Source organism: Camelus ferus, chromosome 33 (assembly GCF_009834535.1).
Source record: "Camelus ferus isolate YT-003-E chromosome 33, BCGSAC_Cfer_1.0, whole genome shotgun sequence".
NCBI classification, from domain to species: Eukaryota; Metazoa; Chordata; class Mammalia; order Artiodactyla; family Camelidae; genus Camelus; species Camelus ferus.
The window spans coordinates 11530787-11555121 of NC_045728.1; the positions used below are offsets into that span (position 1 = coordinate 11530787).

At 56.5% G+C, this 24335-nt stretch overlaps 1 protein-coding gene across 9 annotated transcripts in view; it reads right to left on the bottom strand.

Annotated features, from left to right (window-relative positions):
- Nucleotides 1-1377: 1377 nt before the first annotated feature.
- Nucleotides 1378-24335, bottom strand: part of PHLDB1 (pleckstrin homology like domain family B member 1) — a 44221-nt gene continuing 21263 nt past the window's right edge. For 2 of the 9 annotated variants that reach the window (XM_032472502.1, XM_032472501.1), the window contains exons 9-23: nucleotides 24099-24236; nucleotides 20877-21032; nucleotides 18463-18573; nucleotides 18197-18286; nucleotides 15189-15329; nucleotides 13658-13798; nucleotides 13391-13493; nucleotides 11954-12248; nucleotides 11769-11859; nucleotides 10188-10334; nucleotides 8410-8526; nucleotides 8132-8234; nucleotides 3768-3853; nucleotides 3581-3613; nucleotides 1378-2819 (exon numbers count right to left, since the gene is read on the bottom strand). In XM_032472502.1, coding sequence (XP_032328393.1) covers nucleotides 2679-2819; nucleotides 3581-3613; nucleotides 3768-3853; nucleotides 8132-8234; nucleotides 8410-8526; nucleotides 10188-10334; nucleotides 11769-11859; nucleotides 11954-12248; nucleotides 13391-13493; nucleotides 13658-13798; nucleotides 15189-15329; nucleotides 18197-18286; nucleotides 18463-18573; nucleotides 20877-21032; nucleotides 24099-24236 — 1893 coding nt within the window. In that variant the 3' untranslated portion in view covers nucleotides 1378-2678. Of the gene's footprint in view, nucleotides 2820-3580; nucleotides 3614-3767; nucleotides 3854-8131; nucleotides 8235-8409; nucleotides 8527-10187; nucleotides 10335-11768; nucleotides 11860-11953; nucleotides 12249-12868; nucleotides 12914-13390; nucleotides 13494-13657; nucleotides 13799-15188; nucleotides 15330-15772; nucleotides 15947-17499; nucleotides 17644-18196; nucleotides 18287-18462; nucleotides 18574-20876; nucleotides 21033-21384; nucleotides 21514-24098; nucleotides 24237-24335 lie in introns of all 9 variants that reach the window. The other 7 variants (XM_032472497.1, XM_032472498.1, XM_032472500.1 and 4 more) reach the window with 7 other exon arrangements.

Below are 24335 nucleotides of genomic sequence, written 5' to 3' on the forward strand. Positions count from 1 at the left end.
GGGTCAGCCTCCTTGGTACTGGAGAGGTGTGAATGAAGGATACAGAGGCCTTTCTCTGGCTCCTCTGCTCTCTCAGCCTCCCACTGAGCAAACATTTACACCTGTCAGCGGAATCAGCCCTCCTCTCTCCCTCCAAACCCAGGCCCTGATTAAGAGCAGGTTGACCCCAGGTTCCAGGAAGGAGATCTTAGGGCCTGGGCCTCTTTCCTTCCTTGAGAAGATGAAGGCTCAGGCCTCTGCTCCTTCTGGCATGGGGGCTCTGGAGATTCAGAGTCCTGCCTGGGGTAGGGTCTAGGTCTGGCAATCTCCTTCACCCAGAGCCCAGGAAGTGGCCAGAATTGGATCCGAACCAACTTTGATGTCTACTCCAAAAAGGCAGCCATGTATGAGAAGGTGAGCTGGCCCTGAGCCCAGTCCCTCTGGGTTCTGCCCCCCATGGTGAGATGGGGGAATTGTCAGGCTTTGCAAAGCCCAGGCCCAGCACAGCCAGAGACTGTGGCGGCGCCTGGTGGCCATTCTTGGGCACTGCAGGGGACAGAGATGCTGTCCAGAGCAGCTTCTCCCTAAGGGGCTCTCATTTCTTGCTTCCCTAGAAGCCTGGGGTTGGGGGGAAGTGGGAGGAGCTGAGGTAAGGCCTGGCCTTAGATCCTGTCCTCTTGTCCCCAGTATGACATCAGCAACGGTGGACAGCCGGGTGGTGGAGGGGAATATGAAGTCCAGGTGAGGGGGCCACATCTTTCAGGGAACTATGGGGCTCTGCTGTCCCCACAACTGACCATCACCTCCCTTCTCTGGATCTCAGGTTCTTCCATGGATGTGGCTTCCAGGAAGGAGCCTAACTGGTGCTCCCTGGTATCCCTAGGGGTAAGCCAGGCCAGAGCCTCTGGGTGGAAATCCCACACCCCCATCAAAGGACGTGGTGGCCTTCCCCAGAGATCTTGCCCCACTGACCTAGCCTCTCTCCAGGAGGGGTTTGGCTGGATCAATGGAGTGGTCCTGATGCTCTTGGACCGATGTGGTGACCAGCTGAGCTCAGGGACCCAGACAGCTTTCCTGGAGCCCCACTGCCTCACAGTTGCCCTTCTGCTTAGCCTCCTGCCACAATGACAGCTCCTGCCAATTAAACCTCTGTATGAGTCCCTACCTTCACCTGCCTCTTGATCCTTTATCCCTGGAGAACACCACCTGCACCCACCCCCAGCCCAGTCCTCAGTCATAGCAGAGTCGGGGCAGGGTAGGGACCTGCAGGTCATGGTTGGGCCCTGAGTCTCTCCTGGAACATTTAGTAAGGTGGAAATACTGCCTTGAGGGGATGACCTAGCCTCCTACCCGACATACCCCAGCCCTCAAGCGCCCCCACAACCTGGCCTCCCAACACATAGTCCAAATGCTTTATTGTTCTGCTGAGATGCTTACAAATACTGAAAATCACCCAGCCCAGGTCCAGCAACCATGGCCCAGTGCTGGGAAGGGGACAGGGAGGTGGGCTTAGTGTTAAGGCGTGAAGGGCTGAGCCCAGACAGCTGGAGGCCTGGTCCTCTGCCCTCCGTTTTCATCACCTTCCGAAGCTGCAGGGAGGGCAACTGGACCTCAGGGGCTCCCCCTGCTGCTTCCTCTCCTGCTCAGGACTTCCTTCAGGAGCAACTGAACAGTCCTCTGTCCGTCCGAAACTCAGCCCTGTACAGAACCCCAAGGATGGCCCTTCTCGCTACCTCTCCCATCTGATGGCTCCTCCTCTGGTCTCCAGTTCCAGGCTTCGTCCCTTCTGGCTCTAAAGCAAGGCACGAGTGGAGGGGAGAGGGCTAGACTGGGGGGCCGCAGGCTGTGTATCAGGGCCTGGAGACACAGGCGGGGGCAGGGAGGTGTTCAGTCCTTCCCCCCAGCAGGAGATGCCCAAGGGCCTGGGCTGGAGAGATGATGGCACGTACCCTCAGGTGGGCCACAGCTGAAGCTGTGGGCTGAGCCACGGAGCCACGGCAATTAGTGTGTAACCATGGCGATGAAGCAGTCACTATGGTGACCATGGTGATGGGTCTGCGAAAAGGGGATAGGGTTTGGGGACCTCAATGATGATACCTGAGGTCTCTGGCCCTTGAGTAAAGTAATAAAAAATATATAAACACAGGACAACAGTGGGAAAGAGCAGGGTTTGAGAAGTACACCGCCTGAGCTGTTACCCCACTCTGGATGTGGCTCTGCTCAGCCCCCAAGGCCCTTGCAAAGGGGGCTGAGGCAAGAGGGGATCTTTGGCAGATTCTGGTACCATAATTTGTCCTTTACAAAAGAGAACACAAGCTGGGGAGTGCAGGTGCCAGGTCAGAGTGGAGGGGCCCCTCTGTGACAGCTCCTCAGCCTGGCTGGGCCCCAGGCAGGACCCTGAAGGGTTATTGCAAGTTCTGGGCCCCCAGGAGGCAGCAAAGTCCCCTCCCCAGCTTTTGTCTCCTGGCTGGTTCTTTAGGAGGCCGGGGCCCAGAGCCTCACAGGACGAGCTCCTTATAGAACATTACAGAGTCTTCCTGTACAATAGCCCCAGTCACACTCCGCCCTCCAGGGCATCTGGGAGCACTTCTGTGAGGCCTGGGGCCCAGGGTGTGACCTGTCTCTAGGGGCGAGCAGAGCAGCAGACGGTTGGGCATGGGTCCTGCGGCTGGCCCAAGGGTCCAGGAGGCCCATTCCGGTCAGTTCATGAACTGAGTGTAGCCCTCAGCCCCGGTGACAATGACATCCATCCAGATGCGCATGGCCTCTGCAGATGGGGCCACCATGTAGTACAGCCGGTCATGGGTCTTCACACAGAAGGTGAGGGCCGGGTTCGGACTCTGTCCAGGGAGAGAGAAAGGTCTCAGCCGGGCCCACCCCCGCCACCCAGGGACATCCCTCACACCTGTCTCACAGTCTGCCCTTTCTAAATAGGACGACCCAGAGCTCAGGGCTGAGTCCTAAATAGGCCTGGAGCCCAGTCCCCACCAGTCAGGTGTGCCCCCTAAGATGTTCCCCTCCTCACACCTGGGCAGTCCTTGGACCTTGACAGGGCCATACCCTGCCAGGTGGGGGCGCTGTTCCTTGGCACCAAAGGGAATATCAAAAGAATCAGACATAAAGGGCTGTTTCAGTGAGGACCAGAGTCTCTTCTCAGCAAAAAAGAAACAGATAGAAAAAGCTTCAAGTGGGACGCTGGCCCCAGGACCCCAGAGGAGCAGAGATCAGGGCTGCAGCGGGCATCTGAAGGCTGGCGGGAGGGAAGCTGAGCTATGCATTTGCATTAAGGCAGATGGCCCCAGCCTCCAACTGTCCTGCTCGTCCTTCCTCTCTCCCAAATCTAGTGTGTGAGGCCCCATGCTCCCCTCTTAGCCGCCCCTTCTGCACTGCCCGCCCCACACAGGAAGCCATCTCAGGAGAGGGAGGCAGACAAGCCTACTTGAGCCCACAGGGGCTTCCTCCTCTCTGCAACCCACCTTCGCTCCTCCCTCAGGCCTGGGGGAAGGGAGGGGGCTTAGGGGAGAGTCAAGGGTCAGGGGCGACAGGGTACAGGAGGGGTTAATGTGCGGTAGTTCTGGTTACAGGTATGGGGGAGGGGTACCTCGGTCACCATAGTGAAGCTGAAAAACCTCTTCTGAGTGAGGAGGGAGAGAGGGGGAGAAAGTTTACAAAGAGAACAAGAAACGGGTCTGAGCCTCTGAAAAGAGGGCAGGCTAGAGGCCTTTGCTCCCAGAGCCCCTCTGGGCCCCCCTCCCCCCACGCTCCGGCTGCCCCTCTGCCCCTCTCACCTTGGCCGCACTGCGCAGGTGGTCATAGTACACTTCCTCGATGGCCTGGAAGTAGATGACCCCCTTCAGCTTCGTCTCATGCTTGTCTGCGGAGGAACAAGGGCCGGGCTGAGGAGGCCTGCCAGACTCCAGGTCAAGCTCTGTGGACACAGAGCTTTCCCGTCCAGGAAACGGGGTGATTCCCGGGACTCCAAATCAGAGTCCAGCGTGAAGCCCTGAAGACACAGTCAGTGCTCAGCCTCACTCAGAATTACAGAAGATGCAAGTTAGAGCTCCACCGAGATACCACTTCCCACCTATCAGAAGGGCAAAAATACGCCAAACATACACAGCACATTTTGGGCAAGTCTGTGGAAAAACAGGCAGTCTGATAAATTTGACACGTGGGAGTAGAAATTGGTCAACCCTTATGAGTGATTTGGCTGTCCCTACCACAGTGAGAAAGGTGTTTGCCCTGTGAGGCACGTTCTACACTGATGAAAATTTATCTTACACATGTACAAAGTAACAAGTTTACAAGATTATTCACCACAGCAGTTATTTGTAGTCACAGAAGATTGGAAAAAACCCAAGTATCCATCAAGTGGAGACTGCTAAGGAAATCACTGTACCACACGATGGAATAAATACAGCTGTTAAAGAGAATGACAGAGAAACATCTGGAACAGGGGAGAGGGTATAGCTCAGTGGTAGAGCACATGATTAGCATTTACAAAGTCCTGGGTTCAATCCCCAGTACCTCCAGTAAAATAAATAAAAACCCCAATTACCTCCCTCCCACCCCAAAAAAGACAATAAAGGAGAACTCCACTTAAAAAAAAAAAGTCTGATACAGATATAGATTCAGAAAAAAATCTATAAAATACATCCAGATATAAATATCTAGATGCAGAAAGGTCTCTGAGACACATTAGTAGGCAGACAAGGAAGGTACTGTGTGCTGCCTTCTGTGTAAGGTAAGGGGCAAGAATCTATGTCTGCATTTGTTTATAATTCCCTAAAGAAACTCTGGAAGAATACATAAGATTAATCAAAGTGGTTACCTGTAGTGAGGGGAGTAATTTTCAATTTAAATCTTTTTATGTGTTTTGTGTTTTACACTACAGGAGTGCATTTATCTATTCAACTCCAATAGTAAAACTGGAAGGCAGCATAAAGCATCTGGAGGCAGGGGTGGCAGGGAGGAGGTGGGCACACTGACACAGCAGATGGCTGCTCCAGTGGGAGGGCCTGGGCCCCCCTAGGTGGCAGACACTGCTCTGTGCAGCAAGGACCACAACTCACATCCCGGACAGCGAGCCCAAGTCCCACAGGGAAGGCGGCACGACCACTAAACTCAGATGGAGAAGGTGAGAAGGCAGCAGTGGTGCCTTTCCCCTACCCCCAACCCCTGTCCCGCGGTCCTGGGTCATTGCTACAGCCTCCTAATGTGCCCCGCCCCACCCTCTGCCCCTTAACTCGTTTTCCCTGACGCCGAGGGGCTGGGTGTCCTAAAGCCAATTGAATCCTGCTGCCTCAGCTCATGGGCTTCTCTGTTGCTTCCCTCAGTGGAGTCCGCTGCCTCCTTGGCTTGGCAAAGGGTATTTGACGGGCCAGTGCCGACCCGTCCCTCTGGCCGAGTCTCACATCCCTCCCCTGCACCACCCCCACGTTCTTTCGGGGCCAGGCTGAACTTCTTACAGTCCCTTAACTGGACTCTGCAGACACTGGGATGTTCTCCAGCCCATTCCCTTGGCAAACTCCTCAGTCACCTTCAAGAGCCCCTACAAGTGTCACCATTATGGTGCACAGTTGTGCTCTCCTGTGCTCCCACAGCATGGATGTTCCTCTGCACAGAACTTATCCTGTTGAATCTGAATCCTGCTTTGTCTGTTCATAGCTCCTCCAACACCAACCACTATGTACCCAGCACACAGTAGGTGCTCAGTTAGCGTTGAATATGAGTCTGAGGCACTGTGATCCAAAGAAAAGTCAGAGATCCTTCTCTTAGGAACCCACAACCTAGTGGAGAAGAAAGCAGAGACACAGCCACTGGTCAGCTGTGTGACCTTGGCTGCCGTGAGGTGTCACAGGCTGTTGTGAGCATTAAATTAGAGAACACACTTGAAGTGCTCAGCACAGGGTCTGGCACAATACATGTGGCATCTGTCATGACGTCATTATACGCCAGGGCTGATGTCACATGGCAGACGGACCCTGTATAACTCAGGAGTTACACAGCAGAGGACAGGAATCATCCCCAGTAAGGTGGGGCCAGGAAAGGCTTCACAGAGAGAGTTTCTGATCTGGACCCCATAGAACAGAGGGGCTCCATCAAGCAGCTGGGAGGAGGGTCCAGGCAAGGGCAGGGAGAACGGCAGATTCAAGGAGCAGGTGAGGCACACCCAGGGCCCTGATCCAGCCACAGCCCCATCTCCATCCGACACTACCTCCTCGGGACAAGGACCCAGCCCCATCCTGGCCATCCCTGCAGCCTCTGTTCTCTTCCGTGTCTTCCTTCACTGGAAATAGTAACACATTCCTGCCTCCACTTCCTGACCACCCACCTATCCTCGATCCTGTGCAGCTGGCTCCTGCCCCATTCTCTTGTCAATCTCTGAATCGAATGGTCTTTGGGTCCACATTCCTCTTGGCCTTTCCGTGGCATCCATCATCACTGGTGACACCCTCTGCTTGCACATATCTGCTCCTCTGGCTGGTTTCCCTCCCCGTTTCTGCTCTGCCCTCCCCCTCCCCTGACTGACTTGGCCTCCTTTTGTTTCATGGGCATTAAGGAAGGTCACATAAGCCAAGCGCCAGCCCAGCATCTGGCACGTGGCTTCCTGCCTCCTGTCTCTCTCCCTCTGCTGGTGCCTCCTCTTCCTCCTTCGCCACAGGGTGGGCCTGCCCAAGGGTGCAGCTCTCTCTCCCTCTGCTCCGCTCTGCAAGTTCAGTCTTAGCTCTGCCTCTTAGCCGCTGAGAGTCCTTGGACAAGTTACTTAACCTCTCTGAGCCTCATTTTCCTCACCTGTAAAATGGGTGTTAAAAACAGTGCTTCCCTCCAAAGCTTATTGTGAAGATTAAAAGAGATGACACCTGTAGAGTGCTTTGCATGGCACCTGACTCAGCAAGTGTTCAGTGAGTGTGATCTGCTATTACTATTATTATTCCAACAGATTCAGCTCTCCCTCTGCCTCTAACCCTGACCTTTCTCCTAAACCTCAATGTCCTGGGGCACTTTGACCTTGACGGGCCTAAAGTGGAGCTCTTCTCCCCAGGCCTGTGCCTCTCAATCCTGACAAAGTCCCTTTCCAGCCAATGTGGAAACCTGGGGCCATGTGTGCCTCTGCCTCCCCACACCCAGGGCCCAGTTGGTCAGGGAGGGCTTCTTGGAAGAAATGGCACTTGATTGGGGACAAGGTTAGGGGAGAAGCAGCGGGGGGGTCCAAGCCTTTATGTCTCCAGCATCAGACACCCCAGCCCTTTCCTTCCGGGTCCCGAGCAGGATCGCTCTTCTTGGCTTTGTGGCTGGCTGGGGCTGGGGCTGGGGCACTGGCTGAACAGCCCCACTGCTGACTTGAGGACAGATCCCAGTTGGGGCATTTAACACCAATGCAAACCCAGTCAGGCTTCTCTTTACCCTCTGCCACTCCAGCCAGCAACGTTCCAGAAAGGCACACTCCGAAGCAAAGAGAACACAGACACAGAGCAAAGCCCCCACCAGCCCACAACTCTGTGATGCCGTACATCAGGAATAAGAAGGAAAACTTTGGTTCTGAGCCACTGGGATCTTAGGACGAGCTGTTTCTGCGGCGCAGCCTAGCCTGTCCTGACCAGGATATGACACAGCATCCCACTCTCTAAGTAGGAACATCCAGAGGGAATTCCAGGGATGGGAACCTAAGCTGGTGAGAGTGGAGAGAGCTGAGGGAGCAGGCCAGGCCAGTGGGCCTGTCCCCAGAGCTGTGCTGAGCACCTCTTGGCACTGCCCAACTACTTGTCTCAGAGTCTGTGGGAATTTGCCCATGGGGGGGCTCCACAGGACTCCATGCACCCACAGCGTCTGGGTGTCCCCTAAAGCAAACCCATCATTCTTCATTCAGTGGCTCTAAGGGAGAGAACTGAGGCCACCTGCTTATCACCAAAGCCTAAAACAGTGCCTGGAACTTCTTAGATGCTCATTAATGCTGCTCAATAAATGAATGAACGGACAAACAAGTGGAGATAAATCAGGTACACTCTGTACATTTTCAGGGAGGGGAGGACAAGCCCCCACCGCAGCCCCTGGCCTCCACTTGGCAGCTTAGCCTCCTTCTGGAAGACTCGCCATCCTGGGTGACAGGGCCTAGGGGCCCCGGCTCTGGGGCAGTCTTGAGGGAACTCACCCACATAATAGGAAAGGGTACGTTTGAGACGATCGAAGACAAACCAGCGTTTCTTCCATGATTTAATCTTGCCGCCCATCTTGACCAAGTAGCCACGGCAGACCTGGTGGGAACCAGGAGTTAAGGAAGGGCCTGAATGCGTGGCCCCTAAACCTTCCATCCCTGGTCCTGGGACAGAGACCTATGGTCTAACTGAGGCCACTATTCCAAGGACCCAGGAGGTGCCTCTGACCACGGGGTCCCCACTGCCCTCACCCCAGCGCCATGAGTGCCTGTACCTTGCTGCTGAGCACCACGTGCAGGCAGGTGTCCACACCATGGCCTGACGACTCGATGTGGGTCTTCAGGTCAAAGTCTTCCTTCCGGATTGGCAGGTAGCGGGTCAGGGGTCGTGCCTGGGAGCAGAGGGCAGGGTCAGTAGAGGTTCCTCTCTTCCCCCACTGTTCCCTTGTCCAGGCCCCCTGGCTTCCATCCTGAATCCTCGCCAGCCTGCCATCACGCCCTCCCCACCCCCGTGCTAACACTCTGGTGTCACGAGGCTTTGGCAAAAGCAGGGACCTGGCACCCTGTGCTCACTCCACCTAGGTCTGTGCAAACTGTTGAGTGGCTCCACGCCTTAGTTTCCCCACCTGTGACCCAGACACAGTCGTCCTTGGCTTGTCCCTGCCCCTCCTCTCCCTCCTGGGCTGAATGGAATAAAGCGAAAGACTAGACATGAACATGTTCTCGGAGGAGAAGTCCGGGAAACCTGATCTCTGACTTCCCGTGGGGCCACATTTGGGTCACAACCCCTCTCTGGGCCTCAGTCTCCTTATATGTAAACAAGGGCTTTGAACTAAAGAATCACTAAGGTCTATTTCATCTCAAAATTTCTAACAACTAGAATTCTGTCAACTGGAATTTTTTTCTACTCTTCCTTTCTAGGAAGAACGTTAGAATGACATGAAAAAGAAACATCATGAATTATTTAAAGAAAAAACAAAATGTAATAAATAAAAAAAGTTCAAAAAAAAAAAAAAAGCTCGGCATCTCAGAGGTGCCCTGGAAATGAACTGACTCGACTCATCTCCCCAAAGCTGGTGGCCCCAGGGCAGAGGGTGAGAGGAGAGAGTCCCAAAGTGACCACTGACAGAGACAGGGAAGGGGAACTAGCCATCGGACAAAGATTTCAATCACAGGTAAAACTCACAAAGTTTCTGATTATTTCTAAACTCCCAAACCAATCTAGGTAACTTACCCCTTAAAATGTATGTCATTGTATCATTAGGAAATTAAGGAGCTTTGAATGCCAGTCACTCCTGGGCAGGACCCTCACCCCAGGGAGACTTATAGAGACACCATGGGACGGGAATAGCCTGTCTGGGTCTCACAGGCTCTCCCGGGGGCCCGGGGTCTGGGCCCAGAGACAGGGGATTTCCCTGCCTACCCTGATTTCTCCTTCTATCTTCAACTGTTCAGCTCAGGTCTCCCATATAAGGAAAAAGTCCAGGGTTGGTTTTTGTACAAGGATGGATACCTGTCCCAAGAAGAAACTAGTACAATTCTCTCTTGGAGATGTAAACCGGAAGTCAGAGTGAGGTCAGCTGCTGGCGGTAGGGCCTGGAGCCGAAAGGTCAGGTGGAGTGAGGACCAGAGCAGCCACGAAGCACCAGGCACAGGAGGGCATCAGGGAAGGGGGAAGGACGTGTGGGACAGACTCAGGAGGCAGAAGTGAGGCCCTTGAGAAGGGCCAAGGGGAGCCACCCTGATTCTTGACTCAGCTCCCACATCTGGAAGGCCTGTCCAGACCCTCTTCTCTGACCCCAGCGTCTACAAGGTGGCCTGCCACATCCCCACAAGCCACATGCTCCCCCACTCCCAATACACACACAGACTGGCTTGAACAAGCCCCAGTGGGTCTCTGTTTCTTGGGGCCAAACGGGTCCCACAGAGACTCCAGCCTGTGCTGAGCCCACAGCAATCCTTTCTGGAAAGAACGGACTCTAGAGGCCAGCAGGGCTGCCCTGGGGTATCGCTGTCCCTGCACAGCCCCACCCTTAAGCCCACCATCACTCACCTGGGAGAACTGTTTCTCCCGCATCTTGACCTCCTTCTCCACCAGCTGCTGTCTCCGGGCGCTCTCGCTCTGCAGCCTCCGCTCCACCTGCTCCCGCCTCCTCCGCTCCTCCTCCAGGGCCTGGCGCCTCAGCTCCATCTCCCGCTCCTGCCCCCAAAGCCGGGTTCAGTGCCCATGGCTGCCCTCTCCGCACCCAGGCCCGCCACCCCGCCTCAGGCCAGGCAGAGCCTCAAGAGGCCCCCATCTCAGAGGGCAGCCTGGCAGGAGGCGCCACCATCCTCAAAGCTCCCCCTCTCCAAGGACCTTGCTGACAAGGGCAAATGCTTCAAAGTGAGACCATCATGGCTTCCAGTCCTAGCTCTGCCACCACTATGAGCTCTGGATCCTGACGAAATCATTTAAACTCTCTAAGCCTTAGTTGCCACATCTGCGAAATGGGGCAAAATGCTACCCCTGAGAATGTAGTGAACATTAAATGAGATCATGTAAGTAAACACCCGTCACCGACTCCAGCAGGAAGGAAGCACGCAATAAATAAATGGGGCTTTTAGAATTTTTATCTGAATTCCTAGGACATGGATTATCTAAACAACTTTTTTTTACATCAAATATATCCCGCAGTCCTTCCCTAATCACTGGAAAGGCCCTTTGAAACTCCAAATGAGAAACATTTATAGTTGAACTTCAAATGTTATGGGAAAAAAATGAACTTATGAAAGGCATTATGAGAAGATTTTTAAGTCATTAAAACAAATCATTAAATACAGAGCATGCTGGTGATCTTTTATGTGTCTTAATCAGCTGTAACAACTCCCATCTGCCATTGCTTCCCAGCTCAGAACTTAGCAGAATCTCCTTGTTTTCCATGTGCCAGGAGATGTTTGTAAATTTACCCTCCTTTGAAGTGAGCAAGACTAAGAGGCCTTCTTTTCTGGTTGGTCTGGCTACTGACCCCTGCTCCCGGGTTCCCTTCTCTTCTCCACAAATGCAATGTGCCCGGATGGTACAGACAGGACAGCTTCTGCAGATTCTTTATCTAACCTCCTCCCCAGGCACGGTTTCCCCAGCCTGGCTGTGCCCATAATAAACCACTGGCCTCTCTGCTGTGTCCCAGCCCCAGGCCCACGTGAAGGGGACTTGGCTTCCCCAGCCAGCACCTCTGCTCTGGCTTGGACAGCTGCCTTCTCTTCTGTCCCCATCTTTCAACCCCCAGTTCCTAACCATCCCCAAGAGTGATGACCTGCCGCTTAGGTAGACAGGAATCAAAATTCCTGTGGTGGCCAAACGTCTACAAAAGCAAACACACAAAGACTGGAAGTTCCCACACAGGAAATTCATGGTCAGACAAAGGTTACTGTGCTGCCTCCCCCTTTTTTTTAAGAGCTGTGAAGCTTGTAATCTCACCAGGCTTCCCTATCCCCCACTTGAGGAACACAGGCTTTCAAAACATTCTTCCTCAAGGGACTGCTGTGAGGACAATGTGGGTGAAGGGGCCTGGGTGGAGCAGAGGCCCTTGGCAGGCAGAGGCGGAGGACAGCCCCAGGCCCCACGCCTTCTCCCTGTGGTCCAGATCTGCCTCACCCTTGACTCCATGAGCCGGCTCTTCTCCGCATGGGCTTCTTTCAGCATCTTCTCCATTTCCTCAATCTTCCCCATGTCCAGGCCGCTGGCACTGGGGAGGTAAGGGGAGGAGCATCTGGTGGAGGCGGTGGCTCTGGTGTGGGGAGGGCAGCGATGGTGCCATCCAGCTGGTGGGGCTCGGGTACCTGGACATGTTGTCGGGGGAGCAGGCCGAGTTGCCCCCGGTAGAGATGCTGGTCTCCATGCTGTCCGAGCTTTCCAGGCTCAGTGTGTCATAGGCATGCTCACCCTCCTCCCCACGCTCCCGCGAGGCCGGCAGATGATGCAGGATGGAATGGTGCATGAGCGGTGGGAAACCAGAGGGGCCAGCCGGGAAGGGCGCCGCCCCGTGCAGGGCGTCCCACTGGCACTGCGCCTCAACCGCTGCCTTCTGCTTCAGCTCAGCCAGCCGCCGTCGCTGCTCCTCGATCACCTGCTGCCCTGCAGGAGGGACCGGTGGGAGTCACAGTGGGCACCCCAGCCACCCAGGGAGGACACTGGCAGCATCACAGACGGAGGGAGGAGGCGAGCAGGGAGAGGGTAACACAGGGCAGCCCCCTTGCCCCCACCAGCTTCTCTGAAGCCCCCGCAGCTCCAGGTCCAGCTGCCCAGGCAATGCTTCAGTTTCCTGCACAACTGGCCACAGCCGCGCAGTCCTGCCCCAGTGCTCTCACTGCATCCTGAGCCCACACGGGGCATCAAGCCTGCCCAGGTGGGGACCTAGCAGCCTGACAGCCAGGCGGCTCCAGCTTACAACCAAGGCCTGAACAGGTGGGCAGAGCACATGCACCCACCCTGCTGCGGGGGAAGGGAGGAGGAGATGGCGGGAGCCCCGTGAGCGCCCATGTCAACACAGACCCGAGTGCAATGCGGAAGCTAGAGCAACAGCAGCAGGAAAGGAGGAAGGGGAGACGAGGCAGAGCGCAGCTGAGGCAGGAGAGAGCTCAGCTCAAGGGGTGAGTCTGCCTGCGGGCGTTGGGGGCCTGGGCAGAATACATCATGCAGATGCCCGGGCAGGGGCTGCCCTTCCAAAGCAATGCCCTCCATGACCAACGCTCTACCTGCTGGGTCGTCGGTTGGGAGGGGCTCGGCAGGAAGCGACTCGACTGGTGTGGGGGCCCCGGGCAGAGGGCAGGGTAGAGACACAAGGGGGATGAGAGGAGAGAGAGGCACAGACATGGACTTTCAAAACAACCAAAATGCACACAAGCAACACGGACTCCTGGGTGCCCAGAGCCAACATCTCAGGGAAGCAATTGTGGAGGTCAAGGCCATCCCCCTGCCTCCAGACAAAGCAATGTCCATCCCTGCTGAGGCCAATGAGCCTTCCCCATACTTGGGCTTTCTCAGAAAGATTTGACAGCCCGCCCTAACCCTTAGTCCCCTGCCCTCAGTCTTTTGATAAAATCCAGGAAGCTCTACTTTAGGTATCCAATCTCAATCCTTTCTGCTCTTGCCTAGATCCCAGTTAAAGGAAGAACCTCCTGTGGAAGGTGTGGGTGTGTTTGAGGAATGGTGGAGGCCGCAAGGCAGGCATCCAGGGACCCCAGGAGAGCCGGCGGGCTGGCACCGCAGCCACTCACCCTTCTGCTGCAGGGCCAGGTGGCGCTTGGTCTCAATGTCCTGCAGCGTGGCTGCCAGGTTGCGAGGGAGGCTGCCTGTGCCATTCTGGGTGAGTAGAGCATTCTGCGGGGGTGGGGAAGGGAACATGGACCTGAGGCTCAGAAGACACCTCCTCCGCGCCCTCAAGGCTTTTACGGGTGGTTTTAGCCTCTCCCCAGTGTGGCAGTCTCCACCCCCCCCCCCACCACCACCCTGCCACACACACAGCCCACCCACTGTCCTCAGACCTTTGGGGAGGGGCTACGGCCCAAGGTAGCCACACTGAGCTGGGAGGAGGAGGAGGAGGAGCCAGAGGAAGAGGGGAGGGGGCCACTGCGGGTCCGGGGCAGGGGGCTGGTGGCCTCACCATCAATCTTGGAGCGGTAAACCTGGAGGGAAGAGATGCTGCCTGGTATCTCCGGCTCCCTGACAGGCCACCACCCCCATGGCACCAAGGTTGGCTGTGATCCAAGGTACTGCCCCAGCACCAGGCCTCTGAAGCCTCTGTCTCTAGCTGACAGCAGCACCGAGCCTCCTCAGCAAGCCCAACCAGCAGATGTTACTGGCAGCTGCCAAGCCTGCTTTCCAGGCTGTTCCTCCTTGGTCCAGCCAATCCCCGGTCCCATCCTGCATCTTAGAAGGGAACTTGTAAATCAACCTATGTAAGGAGTTAGCATCGATGGACAGAGTTACACAGGAGGCCAACTGGACGCCAAGGCTCCCTCTGGTCCTGGCTCTGCCACTAACAGGCTGTGTGACCTTGGGCCTCGCACCTCCCCACTCTGGGCCATGGCTTCCTTATCTGCAAAAGGCGGGGGTAGGGCTAGACTAAATAATGGCCAAGCTCCCTGGTCTCTGGAGTCCGGAATCCTGCCTCTCAACGTAGCCTCTGCTACTTCCCAGTTGTGCGACCTTGGGGAGCTTATTTATCTTCTCTGGGCCCCAGTGTTTGATCTGTAAAATGAGAGCTAATGTTATCTACCTCAAAGGCCTATAATAATGATTAAATGAATCAAAATACGTAAAAAATCCTAACCGGCTGGGCACAAAGTAGAAGCGCCACACAAACTCAAAAACACAAAACGGAACATGGAATTTTGGCTGAGATCACCATCTTAGAGTTGTAATGTCTTCATCAGGGCCTGAATCACAGATGGGGTCTCAGGCACCACAGCGGGTCAGTGGAGTGGAACTTGGGGCAGAAGACTATCTGAACGCCCTCTCCCCACCCCGTGGTCAGCAGCTTGCTGCCCTTGCCCTCCATGGCAACTCTGAGAAGGCCTGGGCAAGTCCTCAGGGCTGTCACTCCAGAGTCTTTATCTCACTCTGTCCTGCCTCAAAGTATCACCCCCAGGGGGACCAGGAGACCCAAATACTGGCAACTTTCCTAGGACACACTAACTAGTTCCAGCTGCAACAGGCTAAAGAGTGTGTCAGGTGCCCAGACGGAGTGAGACGCTCTGGGGGTGAGGGCTGCCAAGGACAAAGCAGAGACGGTCTAGCTGAGCACGAGGCATCCAACGGATCCCTGACCTGACCGCTGCTCCCAAACCCCTTCCACTGGACAGTCAAGCACAACACCCTTGGACTCAGAAGGCTGACCCTCCACACCCCAAGCACCAGGATGGCTGCCCAAGAGGAGACCCTCACTTCCCTCCCAGGGTCCAGAGGCCCCTGTTGCCCTGGCTGGATTGACCATCCAAGGTGGTGCTGTGTGGCTGATGGATTGGCAGGAGGAGCAGGGCCTGGGCATGGATGGGCAGAGAAGGAAGGGGTTACCTGCAGCTGACGGGAAGCTTTGGCAGGCAGAGGTGGGGGAGAGGAGCGAGGGGAGGCTGCAGTGGGGCTGGTCCCCAGCCCGGCCATCAGCTCCTGGTACCACTGCTCTAAGTCTACAGCAGGGAGCAGCAGCTTCTCCATCTGGAGGGGGCATGGAGAGGGGGACGGGGACAGGAGGGGAAGGATGGAGAGGACAGGTCAAGAAATGAGGGGAAAGTACAGGGGAGGAAGGAGGAGGAAAAGGGAAGAGAGAGGGGAAGGTTGAAGGAAGGGTAAAGGAAGGTCATTATCAGGGAAACAGGAAGATAAGGGAAAAAAGGAAGGCAAGGAGGGAGAAAGGAAAGCATAAAGAGAAAATACAGTGAGACAAGTTGCCACGAACGTGCTAAGGGCAAAGAGAAACGGCACAACTCCCAGACCGCAGACATGTGCCACGCCAACCTCCATGCCGCCAGCTGGAGCCCCCAGGCACTCAGCACCCCCGGGGCCAGCCCACAGCTGGGACGCCAGACCCACAGGGCAAAGCACACACAGAGCCACACCACCCACGGGCCGCAGGTGGCAGGGACACACAGACCACCAACCTGGGGTGAAGGCGTGACAGAAGCGAAGGAGGAGGAAGAGGGCAGCACGGGAGGAAGGCAGGTGGTGGGAACCAGGTCCCGGGAGGCAGAGGCCCAGGAAGGCAGGCCTGGCGCAGGGGCTGTGGGCACGGGCGAGGTGCCCCACATCGCCTTTAGCTGCTCAAGCGTCACGTACTTGGGGGAAGGCGGGCGCAGGAGGGAATACAAGAGGTTAATGGGCCTGGAACCCAAGAGGTGGCCCTGCCTGTGGGCAAGGGAAGGGTGAAGGGAGGACACACAGAGCAGGGGCGGCCTGTAGAGCTGGGGAAAGCCAGACACCTCTCAGCAGGATGCCCTCAGGCTAGAGCAGAGGGCCTTCCCTCCTTGAGCCAGCAGGAGCTGAAGAAAGTTCCAGAGGCCTGGGGAAGAGAGGGAGCCACTCCCAAACCCCCTGATGCCAGCTGCCCTTTTCCCTCGCTGCTGAAGACAGACCCTGCTGCCCCCCAACCCAGGCCTGAGGGGCAATCTAGCGCATCCCCGAGGAGGCCCTGGGGCATAGGTGGGCTCACTCGGTGGCTGGTACCTCACTGTCAGGCAGGGGCTGGGTGAGCACGCTGGGGGAGGTGGCAGAAGCATAGGGGTCCAAGCGGGAGCGCAGCTGGAGAACCTCTGCCAGGCTCACATATTCCTAGGGCGCCCGGTGGGAAGGGGAGGGATGAGTGGAGAACAGGTTAACAGGATTCAACCAGGTACCCGACACCCACACCCCATGCCAGAGGGCCATCACTCCATTCAATACAAAATCCAGATCGGGGTGGAGGGCTCAGCTGCTCACCATGGCCACAGCTGGCTGTCGGGATTAGGGGGGGGTGGGGCAGAAATGGGCTCTCCTTGACCTCCACTTTTGAGGCTGCCTTGGTATCCAGGCCCTGCCCCCCGGCAGACCCTGCAGGCCCCTTCCTGGGTTTGCCCTGAGCTACAGGCAGATGAAGAAGCCTCAGGAGGGTCTGTCAAGAGTCTACCAAGGACCAGGACCCAGCTCCCAGAGAACCCTTCCATCTCCAACAAAGTGGGCACACACGTGCATCACCGAACACCAGTCACACCATTCACGAAGGTCCCATCCCACCCTGCCTCCTGGAGCAGGAGCTGGAAGGGGTCAGGGTAGAGGTACCACTAGGGCCCGAGCAAGATGGGCCCTGAGAAAGGGACCTTAGCAGGGAGCAGTTAAAAGCACAGGCGGAAAAACATGCCACTGCCCAAAGGTCGCTAATACGCCAGATTGTGGGTTGGGAAGACAAGGACTGTTATATTCCCTGAGCATATCCTTAGAGTCCTGAGCTTATCGAGGCATTGGGGACATGGCAGACATCCAAAATGCATGCAGAATCAAAGCACAGGATCCTAAGCCTGCCCTACCCAGAGGAGCCCATCCTGGCCTGGCTCCAGAGGCCAACCGTCCTCCAGGGGTCATGGAAAAGGGAAATGAGCTGGAAGGTCCAGTGTGTTGTGAAAACTGATGAATGGCATGCAGAATACTGGGAAATGTATATGCAAATTGATGCTCTGATTTGCATGGGCTGCCCGGGCACCTATGGAACAGCAGGACAGCCCTCTCACAAACTCTGGCCAAAGGATTACTGCCACACACCCTTCAGCTGGGCCGCTGGGAGGAGCTGAGGGCAGGAGCTCAGCAAGCAGGCAGACAGGCAGTCAGCACAGCAGAGCAGGCAGTTAACTGTGATTACCTCTTGCACTTTGGGGCAGAGCTGAGTGGAAGCAGGTGGGGTTAAGGGGACAGAGGAGGCCCCAGCCTGAGATGCCCCTGGGAACGGGCCCAGAGCCATGGTCCCCAGCCCCACCTCTGAGGACTCGGAGATGAGCAGTTCAGCCTACAGAGAGGGTACGTGTGAGGGGCCTCACCCCTCACGCTCAGCCCAGCCACCCCACCCCAGGCCTACACTGCTTGTGCGGTGAGGCAGGAAGCTGGGTATGGCCTAGGCGGACCTCACACACCTGGCATGAGAAGACTCGGGAAAGAACAGAACAGTTCTGAGCCTGGAGCCTAGTTCTAGAAGAGAGCCCAGAGAGCTTCCGGGTCAGGACCCCTAGATCCCTAGGCTCCCTCTCGAGCTGAGTCCGCCCAGCCCAGGCCCTTTCTCTGAGCTGCCATCCTCCCCACCCATGCCGCCTGAATCCCCGGGATGTATTCAGTCACCCAAAATGGTCAGATCCAGAAGCCAGACAGCTAATGGAGGAGAAGCAGCTGGTAGCCCTAGAGGATCCAACCCCAGACCTCAGGGCCATTCCTATTCAAATCTCGCCAGTTTTGGAAAATGTCCCCATACTCAACCTCAGCCATTGAGGGGAAGGTGCCACGTGTTGTTCCAGAGTCTCCCAGGAGACCCCTTGGGCCTGAGGCTGGGGCTGGCCCAACCACGTTACCTCTTTGAGGGTCGATGTGGTCTTTGGGAAAGGCCTGCCCCCTGTGAGTGAGTGGTATCTTCTTTCCAACATAGTCAGTTTCTCCTTCTCCTGCAAGCCCAGAGCGTCAGAGAATCAGGAAGGAGTGGGAATGACAGCAAGAAGCCCCATGTAAAGGGCAAAGGGGTCCCCTGTGGCTGGCAAGTCTCCACCCCAGCCCTTCTGCACTCACCTCCCACTCCCCCAGCCCCTCCCCAGCCCTAACCATCCAACCTGACCACGGCTACCTTCTGCAGCAGCTGCAGGGAGGCATTCTTTTCCCGGGCTAGGCGTTCAGACTCTTGCACAGCCTGGGACCGGATCTGCCCAGCCTGACTGTCTAGGACTGCCAGGCGCTCCTGGAGGAGATGAGGGTGGTGGGTCAGGCCCTGGGGAGAGGCTTGGCTGTCTCTCCTGCCCAGAGACCCTCGGCCTGGGTGAAGGGGATCAGCCAGCTCGTCTGCTCAGCCTCTTCTCACACCAGGGGAAAAAAACTCAGGCTGCGGTGGTCAGCTCCTTTCCTTACCCCTCCCTGGACCAGTGACCCCTATGCCACTAGGCACACCAGCCAGCATTCAAGTTCCCAAATCTCCCTCCCCCAGGCCCCTACAGTCAACATGTTCAGAATCCTGGAGACACTGAACAGTTCTCCACCTGCTCCACTCCTCCATTCCTGCCACCACCCAATCCAGGCCCTCTGCTTTCCCGGCCTGGACTTTGTCACCAGCCTTCTGCTTCCACTCTCTGAACTTTCTGATACACTTAAATCCTGCCACAACCATCTTCTTAACATGGCCTCTGAGGTTTGTTTTTGTTTGCTTGCTTATTTGAATTTTCTAACCTTTTTCTAAAATGAATGTATATTACTTGAATAATTTTTTTTTAATCCACAAGTAAGGGTAGCCCATACCTCTCCTCAAAGTCTTTCAGTGACTCCTCATTACTCACAGGATAAAGCACAAACTCCTCAGCCAGCACTCAAGGGCTCCAGAACTGGGCCTACACTTTCCAGCCTCCCTCTCACCCGTGCCCCACCAGCTCTCAGCTCGGCCCTGTCCTGCAGTCAGCTGTGCAGCTGTATGCTCTCTGGCCTTTCTTAAACAGTTCCCTGTGCTGGGAGAGCTGTCCCTGCCTTCTCCACCCATCAAGAGCTTACTTATCCTCCAAGACCAGACCGAATGCTATCTTCTCTCCAGTATCTTCCTTGATCACTATTCAATATTTTTGCTCCTTGCTCTGTGCTCAAATTATTCTGTATTACCATTTGTCTTGTATTACTGTTGCCTGTGAATATATGTCTCCATCACCATCACCCCACCCAAGCCGTCAGATCCAAGGGCAGGATCAGTGTCTTTTCTGTCTCCATATCCCCGATAGGGCTTAGTGCGATGCCTGGCTTAACAACCATGTGCTAAAAGGAAATGAAAAGATAAGCGAGACAGAAGGATAGTCTGGGGAAAATGGGCCGCGTTTATCCCAGGAGGGCTTCCTGAATGAGGAGACCTTAAACTATCACCTTCAAGAGCAAGACATAGGAGAGAAGGGAGGGAAGAAGGGAGCTGTACTAAATCGGGAGTCAGGGCAAGTCGACTGAAGCAGACCAGGAGGTAATCCTCACAGCAAGGTCTGCCATTTACTGAGAACCTATTAGGACCCAAGAAATCTGCTGAAAGCTTGGCGCATGTTCCCTCATGTAACTCTCTTATGAGGCAGGTGCCTCATGCCCATTTTACTGATAAGTAGGTGTATCTGTAAGGCAGAGCAGCTCAGGGAGAGAAGCAAGGGATCTGGACTCAGGGGGAAGTCCAGTGGCTCCCCACTTATCACCAAACTCAGGCTAGCCATCAAGCCCCCAACTCATCACTTTTTGACACCCCCTCCCCTGATCGCACTGCCTTCAACTCCCACCCACTCACTCCAACCAGGCAAACTGCACTTGCACACACATGTGTACACGAACATGCAAGTCTCAGCCACCGGCGTGTCAGCCGCCTGGGCCATCCTCCTCATTTTCCTCCCCGACATCTTCCTAACCCTTGCTTATTAACACAAGCCTCCTCCCAACTTTACTCCCCACCCTCACACACATAACAGCCCCATCCCATCGCCCTGTCCTGGTCTGGCTGAAATCAGGAGCAGACATCACAGCACCTGGAGCTGCAGAACTGGCCAGGATACAATACCCAATCCTCTTGTTTTACAGCTCAGACAAGCCAGGGCTGAGCCAAGACTGGAATCCAGGACTTTCTAGGACCCCTGGCTGGCTCTTATACCCAGATCTCAGATCTCGGGTCTTTGTATGTGGCCCAGCACTTCCATCAGACAGAGAGCAGCTCTCCAAGGGCAGGAGCAAGCCTCCTCTTCAGCCCCCTCCTGCATCTCCATCTTTCACTTCCCTGCCCAGCCAGTGCCCAGTTCTGAATGTGAGCCCAACCCACTTTCCACTGGAGGACTGAGAGGAGTCAGGGCTTAATAAGATTGGCTACTGTTCACTGAGTGCTTCCTGTGATCACATCCTATGCGGTCTTCACGTACCTCAGCTCCTTTAATTCTCACTACAGTCTGTTACTGTTCCCGTTTTATTGATGAGGAAACTGAGGCTCAGAAAGGTGAAGCCAACCCGGCACCACGGGCCCTGCGGCAGGGGTGCGGTGGGGCGCACCTTCCTCTTGGCGATGCTGCGGAGCAGCTCGGCCTTGCTCCGGAGCAGCCCCTGGCCCGCCAGCTCGCGCTCCTCCTCAGCCCGGCTCTCTCGCTCCAGCTGCTGGAACTCCAAGTCTTCGAAGAGCTTGGTCTCAGTCTCCAGAGCCTCTGCCTCCTTGAACGACAGTGACAGCGGGGGTTAGGTGGCGCTCATCACGCCCCTCTGGGCCCGGAGGGCCAGGTCACAGAGGTGTGAGTCCTGGGGGCTGGAGGGGAGGCGGAGGAAGGGACCTGCCCCCACCCAACCCCCTTTCCTCCGCTCGGCTTGGCCCCTCGCACGGGCAGCACTGCCTGGAGTAGCAGAAAGGAGACCCCCCCCCACCCCCCCAATCCTTCCCTGTCCCCTCCAAGCCACAGCACCGACCCTGGCGTCCGGCAGGAACTGCAGGGCCCAGGCGGTCCCGGCCCGCCGCTCCTCTCCTCCGGGCGGGCGGGGGGGGCGGGAAAGGGGGGCTGGTGGAACTGACCCTTCTCAGCTGCTCCTGTAACTGTTCCCGCACTGACTCGGGGCAGTTATCGAGCTGCGTCTGGAGCTCGGCGTAGAGCGCCTGGCGGGCCTCCAGGTGCCTCCGTCCCGCGGCCAGCTCCGCCCTCTCCTGGTCGCCGGGGCGGGAGGGGGCGGGCAGGGGAGAAACAGAACACACACTCCTCAACTCCGGCCCGGCGGCGGCGGCAGCGGCGGCGGAGGCGGCGCGGGGAGGGGCGCGGGAGAGCGGAGGGGAGGGGGCAGGCCAGGGATAAAAGAGGAGCAAAACCGGGAGAGGAGGAAGCAGAGTGGAGAGAGGAATGGGGAGGGAGAGGTGCAGAGGGGGACAGGCAAGGAGCCGGGGTGTGAGACAGGGCTCAGAGGTGCGGGCGATGGTGTTAACAAGCGGAGGTGTGGGTCCCAGGCAGAAATTTTGGTCTCTTGGAGTCCCTTGAACTAGGAGGGTTTGGGTAGATGCTAAGAAAAGGCCCTCTGTTTTCTCTCCAAACCAGTCATGACCAAAGCTGGTTCCACATCCCAAAAGTGGAGCCTCTAGCTCTCGCCCCTCCCCCTCTTCCACTGCCCGGAGACCAAAATTTCACCCTGGGAAAAAGGACAGAGTTGGTGAGGGTTAAATCCAAGGGTTGGGTGTGAACTGGGAGCTGACGATGTTAAATCTACAGCAGTGCAGTGGAGGGGACCCCAGCCCAACCCCCTAGGCCTCCCTCCCTGCTGCCTGGGTGGGGGTGTGGGTCGGGTGCTGGCACTGCAGGCTGAACTTCAGCAGGATGAGGGTTGCAATTAGTTCGGCCGTTGCCATGGTAATAGGAGCCCCAGGAGTGGGTACAGAGAGGAGGTGGATGGCTCTGTCTGGGGCGAGATGACACCTCTGAGGGCGGGAAGGGGGACGAGGGGAGGAGCTGGTGAGTCACCCCTCTGAAGGACAGGCAGAGGAGAAACTGTGATTACTGATTCCAAAGCCAGAGTGGGGCCATGGGCTGGGGGCTAGGGGCTGGGGAGGGAAGCTGAGTGAACTTTCCCCACTGCCCCCACCACCGCCACTGCCATTGCCACCACCACCACCACCACCACCATCACCACCTCAAATAACTGGGCCCAGAGAGAAGGAAAGTCCAGACCTGCAGGCAATGCAAGTCAATGACAAATGAGGTTAGGCAGGTTCCTTCTGGAATTCTGAGCTTCACCCTGGAGTAAGTCTCTACAATGAACCCTGCCTCTACCCATCCCTCCAAACCACACCCCCATCCCTGGAGAGGACTTGATCAGGCCAGTTCCTGGGGTGCAAGCACTTCTCCACCCTTGGACTCCGCCTTTAAGATACTCTATGTTCTGGATGGGTCACGGTGGGCACGAGGAGAGTCCTACCCAGTCCCACCCTTTGGTTGAAGTATCTGAAATTGAGAAGCCCCAGAGGAAAGCCAGAAAGGGTCGCCACTGTGTGGCAGAGAGCCCCTGTCCATGCCCTCCACAGGCCATGACACCACTGGGCCTCCTTACCCCTCAACTTGGGAGGGAAGGCAGGCGATGGCTGGAGGACAGCCCGCCTCTCCCTTTAGGTAGGAAACTGCCAACAGTCTGTGGAGGCCACACCCTGGCTTTTCCAAATGGGAGGAGCTCTTCAGGCTGAGAGTCTCCTCAGCCAAGCATTTCCCCCAATCTTGTACCCCTCCTGCCAGTGCCCCATTGGGTATAGTTGAGCTGTGTCCCTGGCCCATTCCTTTTTGATCAACGCCCTGGGGTCCCACACCAAGAAAGGAAGGAGGCAGCATTAGAGGGGAGAGGCCACGGGCACAGACGTGCTCATAGAGTTAGCGCAAAAGCAGGCACGGCTCAGCCCTGCCTGGGTGGCACTGGCCGTTAGGGGCATGCGGAGAGCCCGGGACAGTGATTAGAGAGGGCGTTAGTACAGGCCTGGTTGGTAAGCGTGGAGTTAATCTGGCACAGAATTTGGGAGTGTGGTTTTGGGGGCCAGAGTCAAAGCTCCAAAAAAGGTGGGGGGGTGGACAAAGAATTTTTAAGAGCTTCAAAATTGAGGGGCAGAAGGAAGACACTCTCAAAAAATCCAGAAGGAAAATTAATTCTTGGAAAAATACTGTCAAGTCCAGAAATAGGTGGCCCCTCTCCACTTCAGAGCTTTAGGCACGTTGTTGGGCATCTTGGGCATGGCTGGCACGGCCCCTGTGGGACGGAGCGCCCCCTGCAGGCTGGCACGAAATCTGAAAGGGGCAGGGGCAGGAGCTGGGACCATCTGGGATGGGAGGCTGCAGATCCTGAAGGCTCAAGGGAAGCAGAGACCTGAGGGCCATCTCCCAAAGACCACGTCCTGAGCACCGGAGGCATGCTTGGAGGGAGATGTTCTCCAGATGCAGGGACCCAAACCTGAATCTCTTCCCAGCACCAGTCCCTTGGACTGTGCTCACTGCCCAAGAAGGGGCTTCGGCACTTCCTAGAAAGGCCATGAAGGGCCCAGAATGGCAGGCACCCAGGCACCCAGACGTAGAACAGAGACCCAGGCAGAGAAGACCCCAGACACCAGCCCAGTCCCTGGCAGTGCCCTCCAAGCCGGTACTTCCTACAGAGGACAAGGCCCCCACCCTGCCCCTGGAGGGGCACAGAGACCACCTGGTCTGCAGGACAGATGATGAGGTGAGCAGGGAGAGGCCCCAGCACTGAGCCAGGTCAGGTGTGGGTTACCTTGTCCCTCTCCTTTTGGATGCCCGTCTCCAAGGTCACCAGCTTCTCCTGCAGCTGGTCCACCGCCTTCTGTTCCTTCTGCAGAAGTGCCCGCTCTGCCTCCCTCTCCCCCTGCAGCAGCGCCCGCTCCATTTCAGCCTGGAGGCAACACCAGGGTCCACGTCAAGGCCACTCAAGGCAGGTGGCCTCGGGCCACTCTGGGGGCCGTCACTGTGCCGGGAGGAGTCCCGCCAGGGC